At 37.5% G+C, this 23,983-nt stretch overlaps 1 protein-coding gene across 7 annotated transcripts in view; it reads left to right on the forward strand.

Moving 5' to 3' along the window:
* Positions 1 to 23,983, forward strand: part of LOC131062010 (uncharacterized) — a 205,811-nt gene that overhangs the window by 103,443 nt on the left and 78,385 nt on the right. For all 7 annotated transcript variants that reach the window (XR_009110641.2, XM_057995858.2, XM_057995862.2 and 4 more), the window contains 2 exons: positions 14,724 to 14,908; positions 14,992 to 15,080. Coding sequence is in view for 6 of the 7 variants with exons in the window: in XM_057995858.2 (XP_057851841.1) it covers positions 14,724 to 14,908; positions 14,992 to 15,080 (274 nt within the window). In the remaining variant the exon portion in view is untranslated. The remainder of the gene's footprint in view (positions 1 to 14,723; positions 14,909 to 14,991; positions 15,081 to 23,983) is intronic.

Genomic DNA, 23,983 nt, shown 5'->3' on the forward strand with positions numbered 1-23,983 from the left:
AGACCTCTTCCAGAGTCTTCTTCTTCACAGCTACAATAGGAGACTGATTTAGAAGATGGCAGTCTTAACTGCTTCAGCCCAAAATTTCTTGGGAACACTCTTGTGATCAAGCATAGACCAAGCGATTTCGGTTATCGTGCGGGTTCGCCGCTCAACAACACCGTTTTGCTGGGGGGTGTAGGGTGTGGTGAATTGATGTTTGATCCCATATTGTTCACAGAAATGATAGAAAGCAGAAGAACAAACCCCCCACCCCCCCCCACCCCATTGTCTGAGCTAAGAGTTTTAATGTGTTCACCAGACTTTTTTTCTACTAGGGCTTTGAACTTTTGAAATAAACCAAACACCTCTGATTATTACTAAAGAAAATACACCCACATTTTTCGATTGAAATCATCAACAAAAAGCAAAATATTTGGACCTAGTAACAAAAGGAGTATTCATTAGTCCATAGATATCAGCATGGACCAATTGTAGTACCTAAGAAGCCCTCTAGGAGTCGCCATTCGAAAATGGAATCCGATGCTGCTTCCTAGCCTGACAAGCTCCGCGAACTCTAAGGCTCTGGGTTTGGATTTTTGGCAGTCCAATAACAAGATCTTCCCAAACAAGCTGAGAAAGATAATGCACATTTAAGTGCCCATATCGCTGATGCCAAAGTGTACTAACAGAGGAGCGCTTGGCTGCCATGGCAAGCTCCTGATAGTCACCAGAGTCAACTAGTTTGAATAGACCACGATCCTTAAGACTCACAACAATTGTAGACCGAGTCTCTTGATCAATGATACCACACTAATGTGAACTGAAGGTCATGTTGAGCCGAGGAGAATGTCTCAAGATTTGACTGATTGAGAGAAGGTTGAGTTCCATTCCTAGAACATAGTACATGTTGAGGAAAAGCAATTTCCTCACTCCAGACTGAATCTGCACATTGCCCTTTCCGACAACAGTGTACTTTTCTCCTCAAAAAATAATAGAATTTGAGTATGGCTGAAACTCTGTGAACCAATACCAATGAGGAGTGAAGTGGCGTGAGGCATCTGAATCTATATACTAGGCAGAAGACTTCACATGGTCTGCAGGTCTTTTAGCCATGAAGGCGTAAAAGGCAGACTCGTTCTGCTCAGTGCGCTCTGCTACATTAGCTTTAGGTTGTGAACCACTTTGCTTGGACTGGGCAACCAAGCATTTACGACACCCAAGTTTCATATGACCATACTTATGGCAGTAATTGCATTGAACACTTTTCTTCTTCGATCCTTCTAATGACGAAGCAAAGGGTTTCTGCTGAGAAGACTAAGAAGATTGAAATTTGTCTTTATCCTTATGAAAGGATTTGGTTGCGAAAGCTTGGTCTATAGAGGATGAACTGGTACTGTTGCGGAACTGCTACTTCCACCTATCTTGCTGCAGAAGTTTGGTGCAAAGATCAACGAATTTACGATCAACACCAGTTGAGGTGATGTTGAGTGTTTCAACAAAATGCTCATAAGACTTCGACAAACTCTTCAATGTGATGACGACCATGTCCTCCTCCTCCATATTCTGTCCTGTTGTGACCATTTCACACATCACCCCATCAAAATGGGGACTCCCCCTTTTTTTTAAGTCCTAGCCTATTAGTCTAGTCTCTCTCCTTTTTGCAGGGTGAAATGAGTAAGTTTAGAGGGTTTAGATGTCATGTCAGTCAATCAAGGGCTCAACTGAAGAGTCTAAAGGGGTTGTTAATTAGAGAGTCCAAGAGTTCAAGGGTAAACTCCAAGCACTTTAATTATCCTTAGCTGAAATTGTTTCCAAGAGGCCTCATCTCGCAAGATTGAAGGGAGAAAATGAACCAAGGTGATTTGTAAATGAGTAATTTTAGATGTCAACTCACCTCATCCTCCAAGCCTCAAAACCGCACTTCATGTTGAGTGGTAGATGAGCAATTTTTTTTCCTTGAGTCCATTGTTTGAGAATAGGTGTAAATATGAGTTTGAACGTTTGAGCAAGATAGTCTAAGAATTGAATTCATGTGCAACAAAATGATTGAAAGGGCTCATTTGCAATCTATTTCCTCTCCAAGTTTTTCAGAGGTTTTAACTTCATGACTTAGCATTTTGGAGCGAACTTCATGAGTGGAGATTTTGGAGTGAACTTCATGAGTTTGGCTTTTGGAGCGAACTTCATGAATAAGGAGATTGGAGCGAACTACACCTTCAAGCCTTCATGAGCGAAGTTCGGAATAAAGAAATGAAGCAAATTTAAGAACACAAACTTCATGAGTTGCACTTTTGGAGCAAACTTCATGACTTCCCAATTTGGAGCGAACTTCATCAATGAGCACACATGAGCAAGCCTACATGAGCGAAATTGAAAGAGAAGCGAATCCAAATCGAAATGAACTTCATGAACTCAACATTTAGAGCGGCTTCATGAGTTGGGAAATTGGAGCGACTTCATGAGTTGACAAATTAGAGCGAACTTCATAAGTTGACAAATTGGAGCGAATTTCATGTTTAAGACATTTGGAGCGAACTTCACAAGTCAAGAAAATGGAGTGAAGTTCATACAAGTATACTTCATGAGTTAGGAATTTGGAGTGAATTGAACTTCATGAATTTGAAAATTGGAGCGACCTTCATGAGTTGTGAATATGGAGCGAATTTCACACAATGATGAATTTCATGAATCAAGGAAATGGAGTGACTTTTACACAAACAAACTTCATGAGTTGAGAATTTGAGGCAAACTTCATGTTTTAAAAACTAAGAACGAGCTTCATGAGTTAGGAATTTGGAGTGAAATTCAGGGAAAAGAATGAATTTCAAGTATATTGAGAAGCATGAGTGAACTTCATGAGTTCAAAAGTCGGAGCAAACTTTATGGGTGAAGGAAGAAGAGCGAATTTCCTACAAAGAGCGAACTTCATGATTTGAGAAAATGGAGTGAATTTTCTATAAAGGAGAACTTCATGAGTTTAAAAATTAGAGCGAACTCTATTTGCAATGCATTGAAATTAACCACACATTACTTTAGAGCTCAAAATTAAAATTTGAAATTGATCAAGAGGTAAGTCGGCTTAGGCAAATTTTTTATTTTATTTCAATCTAGCCAAGTCGGCCTTCATAGGAAAAGACACAACTCATACCCTGATCGCCTATAAGAGAGAGTTTGAAACAATCATTTCAACATCAAAACAAACAACTCTTCTCCTTCTTCAGTGAATTTTCAATCAGCAATCTGTGTTTGATAGCGAATTTTGAATCAGCAATTAGCGAATTTCAAGTGCAGATCAACAAATTTAGCAGCAACAGGACGAATTTACGCCAAAAGGATCAGCAACATCATCTTCGTAAAGGCGAGTTCAATCATTAACAAAGCAATTTTACCCTAAGAAGCAGCAATTTCATCCTCTCAAACGCAAATTTTAACAGATTGGAGGGCGAATTTCATCCTTCAGGAGCAAAGAATTAAGGAGACAGCGAACCCTTGAGCATTAGCAGTCACATCATTAATTAGATTTTGAAGTTAAAGTTCAGAAATCAGAGGTAAATGCATCAATTAGACTGATGTAAATTCAGGAGCAGGTCTGATCTAATAGTGATTTTGTAAGGCAAATTAGACCTTCCTAATGCATCTAATGAGTAAATCAGTCTTATTTAGCAATTAATTCATATTAAAGGTGCAAGTTTCATTTCATTTCATAAGTAAATAGGCTTCGTTATTTCACCACTATTCTAACTTGCATATCTCTCATAGGTGAAAGATGGCAGCTCCCAAATCAAACAAGAACCTCTCTCGCCAAGCGCTCATCAAGGAAGACTTGAAGGGAAGTGCATTCGAAAGAAGGATCACGTCGCATTGGAGCAAAGTAGGAGACACCAATCTCGGGAAGTTCGACACCAAGAAATTCCAGCACCCATCGTACATGAATGAACCTATAGCTACGACCAAGAAGATGACTGAAAGTGGGATCATAAATGCAGCTGGCTTTCCTCCCTCAGTGCAATGCTACGAGCTCATTGTAGAATGTGCTCAACATTATGACTCTGCCTCTAGGAGAATTGTGGCGATGGATGGGATAGTGCTCGCATATCTCTCAAAGGCAGCAATCAGCGAAACATTTCATCTACTCGAGCCTAAAGACATGATCTACATAAGCATAGAAGGAGCTAAATCCGCCTACAATGATGATCGAGATGCTTGTGCGAAGATCATTGACAAGTTTTGGTTGAAGAAGAGTAGAGGAGGTAGAAGCAGATGGCTCGATAGACTGCATAGGATAGACTTCAATGATGAATTCAGAGACTTCATCACCTTACTTCATCGATTGGCTGGAGCACCTGAGGCTTCATATTTCGAGGACTGGATGTTCTACTTCATTGAGACCGTCACTCATGGCAAGAACGCAGTCAACTGGGCGAGGCTCATCGGCAACAACATTGATCAACAGTTAAGGAGGCTAATGCGTACCAGAATGTTCTATATGAGTTCCTACGTCATATACTCCATTGCAAGAAATTATGAGTATTCAGGACTCATGTATACAAGCGTAGTTGGAAGGAGACTTGGAGAGATTAAAGTATATGATTGTTATCCACAGCTTAAACATCCACCAAAACAACACTATAAGAGAGTGAATGATGCATTCACTATGCATATCACAAGGAAGCTTCGAGGTGGTGTTGTGACGTTTTCACACATCGCTCCATTGCAAATGGGGACCCTTGCTTTTTTGCTTTTTAGGGTTTGTTTTCTAGGTCTTTTAGGGTTTTGTTAGTTAGCCTTTGCATTTTGAGTGCTGTCGGGGAGATCAATAGGATAGCAAGTCCGGCTTGAGTGATGTCCTGATCCTGAAAATTTGGCTAAGTCTGAAAGTCCTGATCCTGAAATTTGGCTAAGTCTGAAAGTCCTGATCCTGAAATTTGACTAAGTCTGGAAACTGAAAAACCTCAAAAAACTAGATTTTGCAATATAACTCTTGGAGGTCTGAAACCACTCTCAAACATCCTGAAAGTATATATGGAATATAACTTAGGAAATGTCGAAAGATAGAAGGAAATGTCACTTATACTTAAATGTTATATTCCATAAAAATTATCCTGATAGAGAGTTCAAAAAGTCAAATTTCGCTCCTGTCCTTCACTGAGGATCCAGAGCGAATTTCGCTCCTATCCCTCTCCAAGGGACCAAGACGAAGCGCTCCTGTCCCTCACGAAGGGTCCAAGGCGAAAAGGCTTATTTGAGTCCTTCCTGACCTTGTTTGGTCAAATTGGAACATCAAAGGCATGGTGAAGGACGAAATGAGCATGATAGAGCATCCAGACTTGACAATGAAATGATGAAGCTTTTGCCTAGAAGGTCAAATTCGCTCCTGTCCCTCACTGAAGGACTAGAGCGATTTTCTTTATATGCACAATTTTAGACCTTTTTTGGACATTAACTTTTATTCATAGCATGAAGTAAGGTGATATCTTCCTTAGCCAAGACATTTCATGGTGAAAAGTGAAGCATTTTGGCCTAGAAGACAAAATTCGCTCCTGTCCCTCACTGAAGGACCGGAGCTTGAATTCTGAATTTGCATTATCCTCGCAAGATTTAAGTGATTTCGCGATTTGAAGAGGTTGAGGGAAGTATGTTTTATTCGTTGAATATAACTTGAGTGGCCTACAAAGGAGAGAGTCAACCCAAGTTGCAATAGGTGCTCCTGTCCCTCTCCAAGGGACCAGAGCAATTTTCTCACAAGGCAAATTTCTTGCAACGGTAAAGCAACTTTCACGTTTGAAATGAATGAAGGAGGGCGTAATCAATCCATTGAATATAATTTGGAAGGCTAACAAAGGACGGATAAGCTTGGATTTGCAAAATCGCTCCTGTCCCTCACTGAAGGACCAGGGTGAAAATCTGTAGAACATCAATTTTGCCTTGCAAAAAACGAGTTGAACATGCACTGAAGGGACGAAAGGGATCATTGCTAGCCCCATAACGTGAATTGAAATTTAAAAAAGTGAGGAATGCAAAGCAAAATTACAAGTTCGCTCCCGTCCCTCACCAAGGGACTAGAGCGAAGTTAGTGGCATTCACATTTGGGCTTTAATATCTTCCAAATCGTATTAGATGCTAGAATTGCCAAACTTCGAAATATTTGAAAAGGAAAAATTAATTAAATTGGCATTCAATAAAAAACACATTGGCATTTAATAAATTAATTTTGAGCCTTAGAAAATCGAAATTTTTATTATGAAGGCATTTAAAATTAATTTTTATTAAATTAAAATTGAAAATGGGGCGCTTGAGGTATCATGTTTTATTATTTTATTAAGTCGGCCTCTTGTTTTTGCAAATTTATTTATTTTTTGGCCTATTTTGCCAAGTCGGCCTATGAAGAGATGTAGAAGGTGAGCGCTCTATATATTTGGGGTGTGTTTTTCATTATTCAAATCATTCACTCATTGTTTCAAGTGCGATTTGGAGAAGCAAGGAAGGAGGTGCGAAATCTAGCAAGTGTGGAGCGAATTTCTACCAAGTGTGGAGACTAAGGAAGGCGAAATTCATCTTGAAGGCTATTGGAGAGGCGTATTTCTTGCTAGATTGGAGGATAAATTCCAGATGTTTTGAAGGTATTTGAAGGCGAATTTCCAGATTTTTGAAGAGGAAGGTGGAGTTCTTTTCCAAGCTAAAGGAGGTGCATTTTATCCAAGGGAGAGCTTTGATCTACACTTTGCCTAGCAAAATTCATCTATTTTTACATCATTTCTTAGAGTTAATTCTCAAGAGGAGGTATGGCAAAATCATCTTGACACCCTTATTCAAGGTTTGATTTTTTAGGCATTTTTTGGAAAAATCTAAGTATTACATGGTTAATTAGGAAATGATAACTCAAGATTTATCATGAAGTTTCCTAATTAAAATCTTGAATCTTCCTTTTAAAGTTTAATTTCTACACTTCAAGATATATTATTAATTGTGAAATGTTGTGTAGGTATCAAGATGGCGACTCTCAAGCTCGAAAGATCTACAAGTCGGCAGGTTCTCATCAAGGACGATCAAGCAAGGACAAGGGCGACCTCCTCCAGCCTAGCATCGACAAGGACGGCCTTTTTTGGACTAACGTCATCAAGGGCGACTTCTCCAATCCAGTATTCCAAGGCGAGGTACATCAATCATCCTGCACATCAAGGACACAAAAAGTCAGAGCAAAGGGTTCGTTGAAGAAGCAGATAGTTCCAGATGAATTAATTAAAGCTAGCTTCTCAACAACATCAAGTTGAATATCTACCAAGTTACAAGTGTTAGACGAGGTGGCATCCTAGTCATCACTTCTCCAGTCAGTGTGGTCCACCTCAGCATTTCCAGATTCAATGTACCTAACTCATGGAAGGTGGCACAAACTCCGATGTACCTACCCCAGCTATCCATTGGTGGAATTTTCTAGAGAGGACATGTGTCCAAGCAATACAATTTTATCATTGGTCAAGCATTAAATGTTATGTAATGGTTGTAACAAACCCTAATTAGGGTTGTCATTGTTGAATCTTGGCCATTGATCTCGAATTGATCTAAGCCATCGAATTGTATTGAGGGCACTATATAAGCCCTGGCATTTCATTTTGTAAAGGCAATTAGAAATAGTTAGAATATAGTTGGAAGCAGTTAGAAGACAGATAGAGAGTAGTTAGAAGGTGATTAGCTAGTTGATAGAATAGCAATTAGAGTAGAGTAGAGAGAGAAGGCAAAGATTGTTGCCAAGATGTTGTTGTAAAAGACTTGTAACTTCATTGAAGAAATGGTGAAATTTATGGGTCGATTCGACAATTTGCATGGTCTCTATACTTCTCGTATTTGATTTCATGTGATTAGATGAGTGGAAGAAATGTGCTGGATTGATGGTGAAATTCGTATATCCATACTACTAGCAGTTTGTTGATTGCAGACTTGCCTTGTGTAGTCAACTGGAATCATTCAGCTTAAGCCTAACTTCAATTGTTGCTTCTTCATTGATATGCATCAACCTGATGGTGTCTATGCCTGCAGTGATGATTTGAACATCATAAAGCTTTCCTTCGAAGATCGCACTAACCTTGTGGAGATGTTCCTGTGATGTCAAAACAAGACTTAGTTAGATTTCCATCAAAGATCATTCATTGCTCCTACATTCTTAGTATTAGAATTAGATGCTCTCCTCGCCCTCGTCTTTTTTTCCTTTTTCCTTTTTCAAAGCTAGTAAGATCCTGTGTTCCAGCAATATTCAAAGCAGATCAGAAGTTCAGTCATCAAATGTAAGTCCCCTTGTGATTCCAGCAAATCACATCATACCAGAAAGAGCTTATCCACACGTAGAGACCCTACATCAAAGAACCTTGGAGTCATCCTAATTGATCATTTTTCGCGACATCTTTAGCAATCAGAGGCTTTATTCAAGAGAGGATAAGGTACCTTTAGGTATTTTATTCTGTGTTTGATAGTGTACAAAATACACGTCAACAGGTGGATTGCAGCAAAGACTCTCCAGAAGCACAAGCATTGGTAGAACAACATGGTGCGTGGTTCATCCAGTTCCCGAAGTTCAGATACATCAAAGTGCAAGGATCTCTTGTTCCTTCCTACATGTTGCTGCGCTACCCAACGAATAGAGTGGTGCTACTCGAGGTGGTGAGATAGTTATTGGCATACATCAAGGCATATAGACACAAGCATGGAGCCGGTATTTCCTTTCCTATCACTCTTGGAAATTCTATCGAATCATGCCCCTCCACTCATGCAGCAGAAGATGCCGAGAGAGAGTTAGCATTACATTCACTCAAGCCATTCACAAGTGGAGATTGCTTCGATCCATATGCTAATGTGAAAGAAGTTCTAGGAAGAAAACATGGACACCAATGGCATCTTGAGGACTATTGGATAAACTTTCAAGATGATGTAGAAGTGAAGAAGAAGATGTATCCCAGGCTACCTCTTGATTTCATTCGGAAATGCAAGATGTTTCATGTTGCCGATCAAGTTCAAGATAGTGGCAAATATCTCCAAGCAACCTACGCCAAAGAAGATAAAGAGATCAAATTCAAATGTGCAGATATGGAGATTGATGATTTGAAAGAATTGATGAAACTAGTTTTAGAGTACACCTGCATATGGATAGACATACATCACCAAAAGTTGAAAGAGCAAAATATAGTACCGACATTCCACACAGAGGAAAGAGTAGATGATGAAAATGAAGCAAGTGCAAGTGGGAGCGCACCTCAACCATCTCATTCAAGGGGGTCAAAGAGAAAATATCATAGAGAAAAGGAGACCTCAAGGAAGAAGCATAAATTGGATTCAAGTCATCCTCCCTCCAGACATGAAGAACGAAGGATAGAAAAGGAGTTGAGCCAAGGAGCCAATGAATCAGTAGAATCTGCAGTCCATAATGATAAAGGCAAGGAAAAAGCATCTCAAGAGCAAGAAGATCTCACCCATCTCATTCAAGATATCGAAGGAGGCGAACAAGAGGATAATGATGAGACCACTTCACCACCTAGAGATGAGCAAATGCATGAAGAAGCCCAAATTCAAGAAGGAAGATCTTCTATTCCGGAGTGGCTAAAAGAAAGACTAGGTCAAGAAGTGATAGTAGTCGAGGAAGAGCAAACATATGATATAGTGAGTCTTCTAAGACAAATTCGAGAGGTCACCGAGAAGAGGAAAGCTACGAAGATGTCAAAGGTGATTAGAGAAGTTTCAGAATCAAGGAAGTTGCAAATAGCTACTCCAAGGGTTGAGAAGTACAAAGGAGAGATCACAGCAGATGAGTATGACATGGAGACTATTGATTTGGGTCCACTCACCTCTGAGCAAGCTATAGGTGATGCAACTGATTCATTAAAAGCAGTTAATGATATGTTGAGAGCTGAAATAGAGAAGAATAGAAGATTGGAGAAGGAAATAAGTGCATGGAAGAACTATGTCGAACAATATCAGCAACCATTGAGACATCAAAGTCCGACAACCACACCACCACCTTTGCTTCCTCTGGGATCAGTTGATCATATGGAGAAGATGAGGAATTCGACACAGTTGATGGATAAATGGATAGAGGATTCATATACTAGAGTTAGTAGATTCATGGACATAATGCAGATAGTCGATACAGTCATAAAGGTCCTTGGGAGAACTCATGTCCTCATAGAAGCCTCCGAAGCATTTGCTCATGCTAGAGATGTCATCATTCCAATACTTCAAGTAATAAGGAAAACACCGAGGGAAGTTCTATCAAGGGAGAAGATAAGAAGAAAAGGAACCACACCTAGCCTTCTACGATTGAGTAGCCTACTTCGCACAAAGAAGATCATTTTTGAGGAGATTGGAAACGGATGTAGTCAAGTTCAAGATGATATGCACCGAATCCATGATAAGATAGTGGAAGTAGCGCAAATTGTTTTGGGAAGAAAGATTGATCCCAGAACAGTTATAGAGGCAGAGTTGGAGGAAAGAATAAGAGCTATCTTCCATGGGGCTGATGGAATGATTACCAAGGAGCGATTGAATGATATGCTTGAGTTCGTGGTCTTGGCAAGAAAAACTCAAGAACTCGAACCTGAATGGGAGGATGCCATCGTCAAAGCTTTCAATGAGGTCATGCACTTGGAGGAGCAGCTGAAATCTCCACCTAAGATCCCGATGATAGAGATAGATGATATGGTGACCAGATTCATCGAATATGCCAGAAAGGAACGTGAGAAAGGGAACCAAATTCTAGAAGACAATTTGTTATGATCCCATTTGACATTTGGTTTTCCTATTGGAGGATGCTTCCTCGGTTTTTGTGTTGACACATGCCTTTCTCTCATTGGTTGATTTGTGATGATGTTCATCTAGATAGGGTTTCATTTGTATCAAACCCTAATGAGGGTTTAGGTGGCAAGATCTTGGCCCTTGATCTTCATTCGAGCTCGGCCCTTCATTGTATTTGGGAGTCCTATATAAACTCCACCCATTTCATTTATAAAGGTTAATAGGAGAGAAATAGGCAAAGTGCTAGAATAGTGAATAGAGAGATAGAGATTTTAAGTGACGAGAAAGACTTGAATAATTGTTGTTGTTTGGCCACTGGATTAATAAAACATTGAAGTTATGGTGTTTCTATTCAATCTTTGAAGCCTATTGCATGGTTCTTTATCTTCTCAAGTCAATCTTTGATGTTAGTTTAAGCATTTAGATTAGCTGATGGAATGTTGCATTTGATGTATTGTGGAACTCGTCATCCATACCACTAGCCTCTTACTGATTGTAAGTTAGCCTTGTGTGGTCAACTGGAACCTTTAAAGTTGCTTAAGTTTGATTGTTGCTTAATCATTGATATGCATTCAAGTAATGGTGTTTATGCTTAGCAACGATTTGAAAACCTCCAAATATCCTTAGAAGATTGCACTAGTTGTAGTGGAGTTGTTCATGTATGGCGATGCTATAACTAGTTGAGTTTCACTTGTGTCATTCCTCATCCATTCATTCTTAGGATAGCTTAGAACTTCCCTAAACCCTTACCTTTTGCCATTTTTTTTGACAATCATTCAGTAGTATTAGGAAAGAACCTCACTGCATACCATTCGCGAAATACTTCATGAAATCTTTCATAACCATAAATGCCCCTTGATGAAACAACAATCACAACGACCAACGAAGCTTATCCACATGTAGTGACCCTAATTTCATGAACCTTGGAGTCTTCTCAAGTAAGCCTTAAGCTAATCTTCAACATTTGAGAGATTTTGTTCAAGAGAGGATAAGATACTTTAGGTATGTTATTTTGTGTTCGCATGTGCGTTAAAACACATCAACACGTCTGATGGCTTCTAACTGATCACAGAGGTCCTTGATCCGATTGAGATGCTCCTGAAGGGATTTTAGCTCATCCATGACTATAGAGAAGAGAATAGTTTCCAAAAATAAGGCTTTGCTCTTATTAGACGTCTCATGCAGTGTCTTAAGATGCTTCCATATCTCGGTAGCTGTTTTGTTGGTTAGTATTTGAGGAAGCTAATTGTCGGTCACTGATAGCTTGATGAGCATGGCAACTTCATGATTTTGCTCATCAAACTTGGTTTGATCAGGACGATTGCAGAAGGACGAGTGGCCTTTCCAACAACCAGTTGATCAATAACACGATACTCGAAAATTGTGAGCATTTGCTGCTTCCAGGTATTGTAGTTTCTGCCATTGAATTTTTGACTCCCCTCAAGCATGATATTCGTCAGAGATGCCATCATGGAAACTGAGTTCAAAGGTGATTGACCAAGTGAAGGCACGAATACGAGGAAAGAGATCACGCGTGAAGTCGTGACACATGATACGATATCAAGCACAAATGTCAAGGCAAAACAAAAAAAATGGGCATGGATTTCAGAGGACCTAGAAAAATCCGCGAAAAACCCAGAAGAGATTTTGAAAAAAACCTAGAAAATTTATATAGAACCCATAAAATATTTTGATTGGCCGCTGGAAAGGATTACAAAGGGTTTGTGAAAAACCCTAGGCGGCAAAAAAATGATGAAGTTGCAGAGATAGAAAATCCGCGAAACCCTAGGTGCCCAGAATCGCGAGTAGACCGAGGAAAATCGCGCAGAAGGCAAGAAAGTCCGTCGCGGAATAGAGGTGCGAAAAAATCACGTGAATATATCTATCGTTGCGCGCAGAGAAGGATTGTGGACAAATAAACACACAAGTTGCAGAGGTAGGCAGAGCCAGTGAAAAACAATCGTGTCGCGAATCAAAATGGAGCTTGCAAATTTGTGTAGACGCGGATGCAAAATCGCGTAGTGTCACAACCAAATATGGAGGTCACAAGCAAAGACAAAGGACCTAGAAAACTAACGCAAAAGAAATCATAGAGGTCGCACAGGCCGCACGACTCCCAAAAAACCTCAACGAATCCACAAGCTGCATAAAGGTAGCAGAAAACCCTAGTCGGGTTTTAGAAAGTATTACCAAAAGAATTCCTTACGAATTTTTTTTACTAAAAATAGTTTAGGATTATTAAATTTCTCAAATTTTTTTTTTGCCTATGCTCTGGTACCATATTACGCAAGTAATTGGTAAAATTATGAATGAATTAAATGTATGATCAAACTATCATTTATAGAGTTACAAGAACAATGTTTCCATTATGAAGCAATCGATAACTGAAGCAAAATTAGAAACATCTAATATTTACACTAAGATACAATATTGACCATTAATAATAAACAATTAAGATATTATTCTAATAGGGGGGATATGAAAATCAAAAGCAATGTGGCATGGAAAATTTCCTTGATAATCTCATTACAAATTTCTCTTTTTTTTTGACTGCTACACATTTAAATAGCTGTTACAGAAAAATAGGGTTGCTGTTCTGTTGCTGTTTATTGAGCAATTTTGATTTAAGAATAACCCAAAAATATTTTCCTTTGTGTCAGAAATTACAAAAATGAGAAGCTAAAAATTCAGCATGTATGTGTGTGATTTCCAAATACCTTTTGAGCTATAAAATTCTCAGGCTAGTTTTAACTTGTAAGTATGTGGAGAAATCAAGGGAAGCGAATGGCTTTCATGGGCTTGACATCCTATCTGCAGTCAGTTGAAGACCCTATTGGTTGATGTTTGATCATAAAGATAGGCAAGGTCGGGATATTTAACCTTGATCAGTGGGCCATGCAAGACTAATTTTATTGAGCTCTGATTAAATTAATTTATGCTCTCTACAATCACATTGATGCATAGGTGTATAGGAATCGGATTGCCAAATGTCCTAAAAATAATCAGTGGGTCTCCTAAAAATAATCAGCAGGTCTCTTGTTGAAAGGCTTTATTATTCATATTCTTAAATATATACGGAGGACCTATTACTGCACAATATCTGTATTAACATGCAAACATATGGGCTTCCAGTATAGAAAAACTACATTCACTCAGAAATGAAACTCACAATAACAGTAAAGTAATTAGGACTAGAAGATATAACAAATATACGTTCCATTAAAATTATACTTTTATCTCCATCTTCATGGCATATTTATGAAGTGCCACAAGTCATGGTTCTTTTACACACAACTGCTCACAAGCCATATGGACATTATGGTAATTGATCTCTTGCTTGGTGGTGACCTGAAAAAATACCTTTTAATTACAGTTACGTAATAAATTGAGAATTGTGTGTTTTAAAGTCTCTTTTTCTATGTACCCTCTTCTGTCCACATCTACCCTCGCTATAAAGTCACATGCCTTCTTGCTTAATGAGGATCCTAAATACATCTTGGGGGGATCTGCAAAATGGTAGACTAGAAAGCTAAAAGTGAGCGACCAGTCACCAGAAGAGTGTACCTAGAAGTGGTTTGTCATGTATTGCAAGTATTGCACTACTAGCTGGTTATGTATTTTCATTGCTGGTCTAAATTTTTACTGCCAACTGGTTGGGAATGTATAATATTTTGGTAATCAAAGCAGTAATTTACTAATTATCCATCAAATTCATGAATTAAAGTTCTTTAAGGAACTGATTTATAAGCTTGCATGATTTGGAATCATTTTGAAGTTATAGGATGATTTTGCTGGATGAGATACAGTTAGATCATATACATTATATTCTTTGTAACCGTTGTGGGAAAAATTCTAAATTTCAAGCCCAAGGTCCAATGCAGATTGCTTTTTTATGTTGCAGTTACAAACAATGTATTTCTATACTTGCACATAATGTCTGAAAGATAAATTGTGAGCATGAACAGGTGGATTTCGAGTTACAGGTAACATTTGTACACAATGTTCCCTGGCAGAACCTGTTACTGGGGAGATAGTGGTTGAAACATCTGCTTTGCCAATCTACTCAATTGATATCATGTTGCTTCGTGTTGAATCAATTATTATTGGGGAAAAATTTGCACTTCAAACAACAGAGATTCAGACAACACAGGTAATTGATTGGTTTGAAATAATCCAGAAACAGTTTTCAGCATGGTTGGTGAAGTGAATAACAGGACATTCTCTCTACATTAGGTTGCAGATGGGGATGTTTGTCATTCCATGGCATTACCAATCTATATTATTTTGCCCCGTCTTTTAACGTGTCCTGGTTTGTCAAATGGGTAAGTCATTTATATTTTGTGTCATTTGAAGCAATGAAAGTTTTCTTGATGAAAATTAGGCATCATGGTGTTTATAATTGGAAACATGTTAGGGTCCAATTAATTATTGTTTGGTACCAAGGGTACTACTTGCAAGACAGATAGAACAATGACATTTTTGCATAGGTGATGTATGGTACAATATATTTGCTTGGTATAGGGAGGCTCATTGATGCAGTTTAGTGCCACTATTATTGATCCTCATTATGCTGTTCCCATCCTTTCAGTGGCCATTTGCAAAGAATTTGAAAATTCTTTCATTTAATGGGTCATCTATAAATAAGAAGCACATAAATTGCCTGAAAATTTAATTCAATTGAGATTATTAGAAAAGATATAGATACAAGCATTTGAAATTTATTCTGTGTATTTTTCTTCATCAAGGATGTTTTTACAACAGCAATCATGAATATATTTTTTGGCTACAGATTTTTTTGATGATTTTCTTGCCTCAAAACTCCTGTTTAGTGCCACCCATCTAAAAGTTGTCCTATTCTACTACATCCTCATGACTATGCCCTAAGAATCGTGGTTGTAGTTTCTTTTGGATGGCCCATAACCCATTGACTTTCAACCTTCTCCCATGGACCAAATGCATTACACAAGGAAATATTTATGTTTTTCTTCAGAGAAGAATCCTTTTGTATCTCAGTTACCAAGTTCATGGATCCTGGTGCTCGAGCCTGAACTGGGTCCACCTGGGTCTGGGTTTGTAGTGGGTGCGACCTAGGTACGCCCCAGGGGCCCGTGTTCTTTGTGGGTCCATGAACACGGACCCACAAAGAACTTGGGGCCCTTTGGTTGAACCTAGGCTGCATCAAGCAAACCCGGGTGTGAACCCGAGTAAACCCAGGTGCGAACTTGAGCGAACCCAAGTGCGCCACCAGGTCAAGTCACAAAAAGTGACTTTAAAATATTAAAATGTTATTTTTTTTGCCTTTTTTAGCCAAAAAACCCTAATACACCCCTTGCTAAATACATCTCAAACCTAAAACAATTTCATTTGCTCATCTATTCTCTCTTGGTTTCATTTTAGCATTTTGAAGGGCAGGTGATTATTTTCGAAGGAGATTGTTTGTGGAGTGCTTGACGAAGGTGGAGATCTTGCACAAAGGAGATTCAATCACTTAAGCATTTATCCCTATTCTTTGATCTTTTAACGATTTTTCCAAGTTTTTGAAGAATTGTTTCAAGTTTTTTTAAATTTCTTTTTAGAAAAAGATGAACAAGTTCTACTATTTTTTATAATGTTTTTTCACACTTCCATTAGCTTTTACATTGTGTAATCTTGCATATTTTAAATTTTTTTCTCATTTAAAAATGTTTAATTTCTTATAATAGCAAAAAAACAAATTGGCAACAAGTTCGAGTTCAATGAGTGGGGGTTACAAGACTCAAAACCCAAAATTTAAAGTTGATAGAGGACCTCCTTTATGAAATTATACTACAATGCTTCAAAAACTTCCAGGAGGTGGGGGATATGAATAGACTTGTAATTTTTGTAAAACCAATTATAGGTGCTCGTATTATCAAGTGAGACGTCACTTTTGTGGCCTTGCTGGGAAAGGGATTAAAATGTGTGTAGGTCCATGTTGTGACGTTTTCACACATTGCCCCATTGCAAATGGGGACCCCCTTTTTTTTCGCTTTGTAGGTTAGGGTTTTGTCTTCAATCTCTCACTTCGACAAATGAGTCAAGTTTTGTGAAATTTGGAGGAGTCATCAGAGTCAAAAACTGAAGCAATGGCCGAATGGACGTTTTAATGCTACGAATTGACTCAGATAGGCCAAAGGAGTAAAATCGCAATTTCCCAGGGTCAATTCTGATAACTTGCTTTTTTAAGGAAATTTTGCTTTTTGTTTTTTTCTAAATTTAGAAAGTTTTGTTTTTGGCATTTTGGGGCCAATCCGGGAACTTGCTTTTTTGGCTTGCTTTTTTTCTAAAAATAGAAAGCTGCTTTTTTGGAAAGTTGCTTTTTGCTTTTTTGAGGTCTTGGATTGTTTCATGTTTAGGAAAATAGTCAAGTAAGAGGAATTCATCCAGAATGCACTAAGTATGAAATAAATTTCGAATTCAGAGGATAATTTCTAAAAAGCTAATTGAAGATCACAAGAAATTGACTAAGTCTGGAACCTTGATCGAAAAGAAAAAATTCCTAAAATTCCTAAATTGCCCTAGAAAAATTCCTAAATTCCTTACATTTTATTTTTTGTTTCCATGGCAAACTTCCTTGAGCATAAGCAAAGTCCGCTTAGGCAAAAATGTTCAAAATTTCAAAAAAAAAAAAAACTGAAAAATTTCAAAAATTAATTAAAAAAAAAAAGTTGAGTACAAGGAGAAATTCACCCAACTCATGAAAAGAAAGAGTTTGAACTTGGCTAAATTGAAAAGGAAATAAAGCTTTTAGAAGAGAAGCTTACAAGGAAAAAAAAAACTGCCAATAAGTCTTAAAACACAAAAAAACAATAAAACAAGGAAAGTTCAAATTGGAAGCCTAATTGTGTCCACATTCATTATCCTTAAAAAATTAAAAAAAAACAAAAAAAACAATTCAAAGAAGGAATTCCAATTTCCTATAAGTATAGGCCTTGGCCTTTCATTATTCACACTAATTTCTAGGAATTCGAACTTTCTTAGTCTCTCCAAGTTTTTTCTTAGGCAATTTAGGAGTTTTATTGCAGGCTTCAAGAGGAATTCAAGGCATTCATCAACATTTTTTTGAGATCTTCCTCCATTTATTGCAGGTCTGAAGCGCTTCTAGGACAAAATTCTAATATTGTGGATTCCAAATTTCTTCTTTTGTCTAATTTCTCCAAATTTCTATGTTCCATCCATGATACAGGGCTGCTTTTTTGTATTTCTTTTCGTCATAAGGGCAGAAACCCTTAAAATCAGACTTTGTTTTATGAAACTAAGATTATTTCATGTCTGGTTTTAAGTTTTGGAGTTCAAATCATACCAAATTTTGTGATTTCCAAATATATCCTCAGTCTGATTTTGATTTCTAGGGTTTGTGTTAGGCCCGATTTTGATTTTCAGGCTTCATTTTAACCAGATTTCCACTTTACAGAGTTCAAATCAGACCACATTTCATAATTTTCAAGTATTTTGGGTCTGATTTTGGATTTCCAGAACATTTATAAAGTCTGATCAGACTAAGTTTCCTAGTTTTGTGAGTCTGATCTTCGGCTTCTAGAATGATTATACGGTCTAATTTGAAATTCTAGAACCGTACTTAAAGTCTAATTTTGATAAGATATATGTCTGATTTCCAGAATCTTTTAGTTTGATTAGACTCTGTCCCATTAGTTTTCAAATTTTCTGAATCTGATTTTGAGTCTCCAGAGTACTCCTAGGTCTGATTGGCAATTCCATGTTCATTATCAGTCATTATTTCTGAAAATTCCAACTCTGATTTTTATTTCTCAGACCATACTCAGTTTGATTCTGAGTCTGATTTTCAAAGTTTAATCGGAAAAATCAGAGTTATTGTTTGAAATATCTTAAGTTGACATAAAATTTATCACTCCTAACTTGTGAATTTCTCTATATTGCAGATAGCAGATGTCAGCACAAGGAGGGATTTCCATAAAGGTGCTGATGAAACAAGGAACCAATTGGAAAGATGATTCCACAACGTATGGAAGGACAACATTCACACTTCAAGGTGGAATCCAAGAATGAATGCAACAGAGAAGAATGACCTACACTTCATCAAGACATTCGAAAAGATCAAGTCATACAAGGATGAAAGGTCCTACATCAACCATAGATTTCTTTTGGAAATCCAAAATCAAAACAACTCCACCTAGGAATCCAAGTCCAAGGCAAGGAATTCCAGAATCAAGGAAGGGGGATAGTTTCAGAAGAATTAATCAAAGTTAGAAACTTGATCATCCAAGATGATGCAATTGGAACAACTCGATCATCCAAAAGATTTTGCCTAAGGCATCAACACTTCTTCATGATGAGGAATCAAATTTGCAAGGCAAGCTGAGGTGGCATCCCAGTCATCAATCGACCAATCGAAGGGTGCCAAGTCAGACATGTCTAGGTGCAATGAACTAGAGTCAACAAGTGGCTCCTATTTTCTCATTGGTTATCCAAAGTGTTGTAATTTTCCCATTGGCCGAAAGGAGTTTTTTTGCAAGTAACCCTAATTAGGGTTTTATCTATTAATCTTGGCCATTGATCTTAGATCAATCTAGGCCTTTGCTTTGTAATTGGGTGCCTACATAAACCCCCCTCCTCTCATTTGTAAAGAGAGAGATTTCTGAGAAATTGTTGTAGTGATACTTCTTAAGTACTAAGACATATTCATTGTTCAACTGTTGGTGAAATTTGACTACTTTTGCAAGTTAGCATGGTTTCTTGGCTTTCCATAGAATAGATTTCATTTCAAGTTGTTAGATTGAATGAAGGATTTGATAGAATTGCTCAATGTGGAATATTTTGTTCATACTTTTGATAATTGGATGATTTTTAGTTATTGTGCAAAGTTAGCTTGAACCAGAAACATAAACTTAACTTCTATCGCTTTATTCATTGTTCAAGATGTTGGTGGATATGAGTGATATGAAAATCTTTTGATTTCCTTAGAAGATTGCACCGTTCTTGTGTAGTTGTTGAATTTGGTGAAGCAAGGATTGGTTTTTGATTCCACTTGTGCAATTTCGTCTTTGGAATTCATAGGATTATATTAAGATTAGAAGTAGCTTCCTAAATCCTCATCCTTTTGCCTTTTTTTTTCAAGTCTGGATAGAAGTAGGATTGAAAAGAGCTCATTGAAAATCATTCCAAAAAAGAGAAAGTTGCAAGTGTCAACAGTTAGCAGAATCCTTTGATTGATTCACTCCTCGAACAATTACATAAGTTAGCAGAATCCGCATGAATTTGGAACCTTGGAGTCGACTTTGTGATCACACAACCAGTCTGTTTAGCACATAGAAGATTTTGATCAAGAGAGAATATGATATCTTAATGTATTTTATTCCGAGTTGCGCGTGCATAGAAAACACACAAACAGGCTAGATGAGAAAGGGTTGTTTGCAACACAAATAGCAAGATTCATTAGAGAACAAGAAGACGTTGATCAAGCTATAGCAAGAGAAAAACTAAGAGCTAATCCATCTGCAAGCAAAACACCAATGACTTTACCTAAAGATCATATAATACTAGAAAATGCCCCCCATCATCCTTTCTTGGAGATACTTGCCATGCAAAATTAAATTAAAGTAGAAAACCCCTTTCTTTCTCGCAAAAGAGGCCCATTGGACAAAGCATTCATAATGGAAGCAAGAGATATAGTGGAGCAAAAATTGCACGTTGCCTCTATGCCAATGGTCTTCCTTTCAACTTGGTAAGATCACCATATTGGCGAGAGATGTTGACGGCAATCAATAATCCACCTTCTGGTTTCACAACTCTTGGGTATGAAAAGGTGCGCACCACCTTATTGGTAAGAGAGAAGAATTTTGTAGAGACATCATTGAAATCGATTAGAGATTCTTGGGTTGGTTCAGGTGTTTCTATTGTTTCTGATGGATGGAAGGATTGCAAAAACCGTCCATTAATAAATGTTATTGTAGTGTCCCCCAAGGGGCAATGTTTTTAAAAGCAGTTAATTGTGAGGGGCAGCTCAAAGATGCAAAGTTCATTTCTAGAATCCTCTTTGATTCCATAGATATGGTGGGACATGAAAATGTTGTCCAAGTCATTACAGACAATGCAAAGGTTTGTAGGGCTGCAAGTGCTTTGGTTGAACAAAGATATTCACACATTTTTTGGATTGCATGCACTGTACACTCCCTCAACTTGGTGATGCAAGCAATTGGCACTCAAATAGAGTGGGTGAAGGATATCTAACACGAGCGTGAGGATCATTTTTGTGAAAAATCACCATATGTCACAAGCCATTTTCAGGAGTTTTTCAAGGTTGGAATTGCTGAAGGTAAATTTAATTTATCTATTTAATTTTGTTTATGTCATGTTTAATTTTATTTTATATTTTTTAAAATGTGTTATTGACATATTTTTTACATGAACCTAGGTTGTTGAGACCCGATTTGCATCACATACAATAGTGACGAGACGACTTTTGAAGGTGAAAGAGGCATTGAGTGCCATGGTTATTAGTAACCAATGGGGTATTCAGAAGCAGTCAAATTCATTGAGGGTGTAATATCCCAGTTATTTTGTTTTGTTTTTTAGGCCAATAATAATCATCCACAAACAGATAACCCGTTAAGGTTAGAAAGCATAAACTGAACACTTGCTGGAAAATGCAACCCTTCCACTTTCTGATCACCAAGTGCCCAATGTGGGAAGGTGAGAGCATACGGTGTTGAGGGGATTGTTAGCTTCAAATAACTGGAAACAATACAATGCTTGGGCGGTAAGCTAGACCCTTCCTCTTATCCAGCGGGAATGCAAGAAACTTGGCGGTGAACCAACCAAGAGAAACATACAAAGGCACAAATCACTCAACCGCGATATTGCAGCGGGAGGACTGAAATTATAAAACAATCTCAACTCAACCGCTTATGCAACGGGAGGACCATTACACTCAGACATCACTCAACCACTTATGCAGTGGGAGGACTGAATTGCAATTTACTTGAAAATAGGCAGCAAGCCAGCGTCTTCCACTTTTCAGCGGGGTGAGAGTTACAAGTCTGAATTGGTTAGTAGTACTACTACTTAACCTTACAATGATCAAGATAATGTGAGAAGAGAGTAATGCTGAACATCCAAATAAGAACATGAAATTTCTGCTAACATAAAAAATCTGCAGGCTGGAATTGCAAAACTAGCAGCATATGGATTCACTAAAACGCTCATAACTGTCTCATTACTCACCCAATTCACCCAAAATCTGCTCTAAACAATTGCTATACCCGCCACAATGAAAACAAACCCAAGGAAAGCCATCGAAACACCCATATTTATTTTGCATGCTTCCCAATGAATTCACTAAACCCAACGCCTAACCTGGGAAGTTCGATTTTCAATATAAAAATCCACACTCAGAATAAGATGCTAAAAACTTGCAATATGCATGGCCAGTGGTAGGAAGGAAGGATGAGCCGATACCCAGAATGATGGAATCGCCTGGCCAGGAGGTGCGAGCAAAATACATTTTCAGCAGACCCACGACCAGCAACCAGGAAACACTCCAATCTCAATCAAAACACTCCACAATCTGCAACTCACTCACCAATAGCATTGGGAATACATGAACATAGCTAGGTACTATCTTGCAAGTACGAAACTGAGACTTAGCTAAGAAGCCACACTTCGAAGCTCAGATTTTTCAATCACCAATTCGGCAGCATAACGATGCAAATTCATTTGATACCAAATGAGAGGCCAAGCACCTGTATTTATAGATTTTTCCCTCTGAAATTCAAATGCAAATGGCACCCAAAACTGTTGAAATTCAATTTCATTTCATGTCATAGCCTCCTCTAGACATGGCGTTAATTTTCCCAAATTCCCTAGGCAAAGTTCGAACTTTTTCCTAGGTGACAACTTTGCGATATAAAATAATAAAAACATGAAATATTTCATGTTTCTCAATGCCACCTTTTTTAGTGCCATTGACTTGGGAAAATAACAATATTGCTGGTAGATAGATATTTTTCCTAAGTTGCCCCATAACACAATTAATCAGTAATAAAAATAATTAAATATCAAACCTTAGGATAAGGAATTAATATTTAATTAAATAACTTATAACTACAATACTGATTAATATCAAAATCAAGGATGAAGCTGTGCGATGAAGACCACTGAACTGTGTTGAGTCAGGACTTTGTCTGAGACTGCCAAAAATAGAAATGCTCAACACAACCACTTACTAAAAATAGTAAGTCAAGAAATACTGCTTCGAAAAGCATTATCGTCGCACCCAGAGAAAGAGCTTGGAAAGCTCAGTAGAACTCCATCAACCAAACAGCCAAACCCTAACTTACTAAAAATAGTAAGTTCTGACTTCACCGAAGAATCAAATGCATGTTATGCCACCCTGGAGTTCATGGAAAACGTAGAAGGAAACCATAAGCAGAATTGAAGAATTCCCTCCTGACAAACCCTAAAAAGCTCGTGCAGAACTCCACAAAGGTTGGAAACCCTAATTCTCTCTTCCAAATAGCCTACGGGTCTCCTGTCACGAACCCATAATTGATGTATGAACTAATATATTAATACATATATACTTGTTAATTATTGCGAATATCAATATCAATTAATCAATTAATTAATAATCTATTTCAATTAATAAAATAAACTAGTATTAATTAATATTAATATAATATAATCATTTAAATATTAATATAATCAATTAATCAAAATAATAAAATACCATATTCCAAATTGATTGTTATAATCCATCAACTATACAATTAACATTAATTAATTAATGAAATTAATAAAATATCATTTATTTAAACATTTATCAAATATATAATAAATATTATTATGTGTTAGTAAGTAATATATGCAATAAATAATCACCATAGTACTAAAGTCGAAGGCATAAGTAATAATACAAATAAACTTAGGGATGCAGTATAAATCGATTTTTAACTAAATCTTGCAAACATTAGTTTTATTTCCGAAACGACAAACAGCATGAGCGAACAGTCATGGCTCACACCCAAGCTAACATACAAATACGGGAAGGGGAGGAGGTATAAGGCACGAAGAACTGAGAAAAAAGAGTACGGGAGATAACGCTAGAGACAGGTTCATTTTATTTACACAGGAATAATATTTCTATATGCAATTTTATTTACACAGAAATAATGATTACAAATTCCATTTACTACGCATTCACAGTAGGAAACAACAGTAACAAAATATT

The sequence above is a fragment of the Cryptomeria japonica genome, chromosome 2 (genome assembly GCF_030272615.1).
Source record: "Cryptomeria japonica chromosome 2, Sugi_1.0, whole genome shotgun sequence".
Lineage (NCBI taxonomy): Eukaryota > Viridiplantae > Streptophyta > Pinopsida > Cupressales > Cupressaceae > Cryptomeria > Cryptomeria japonica.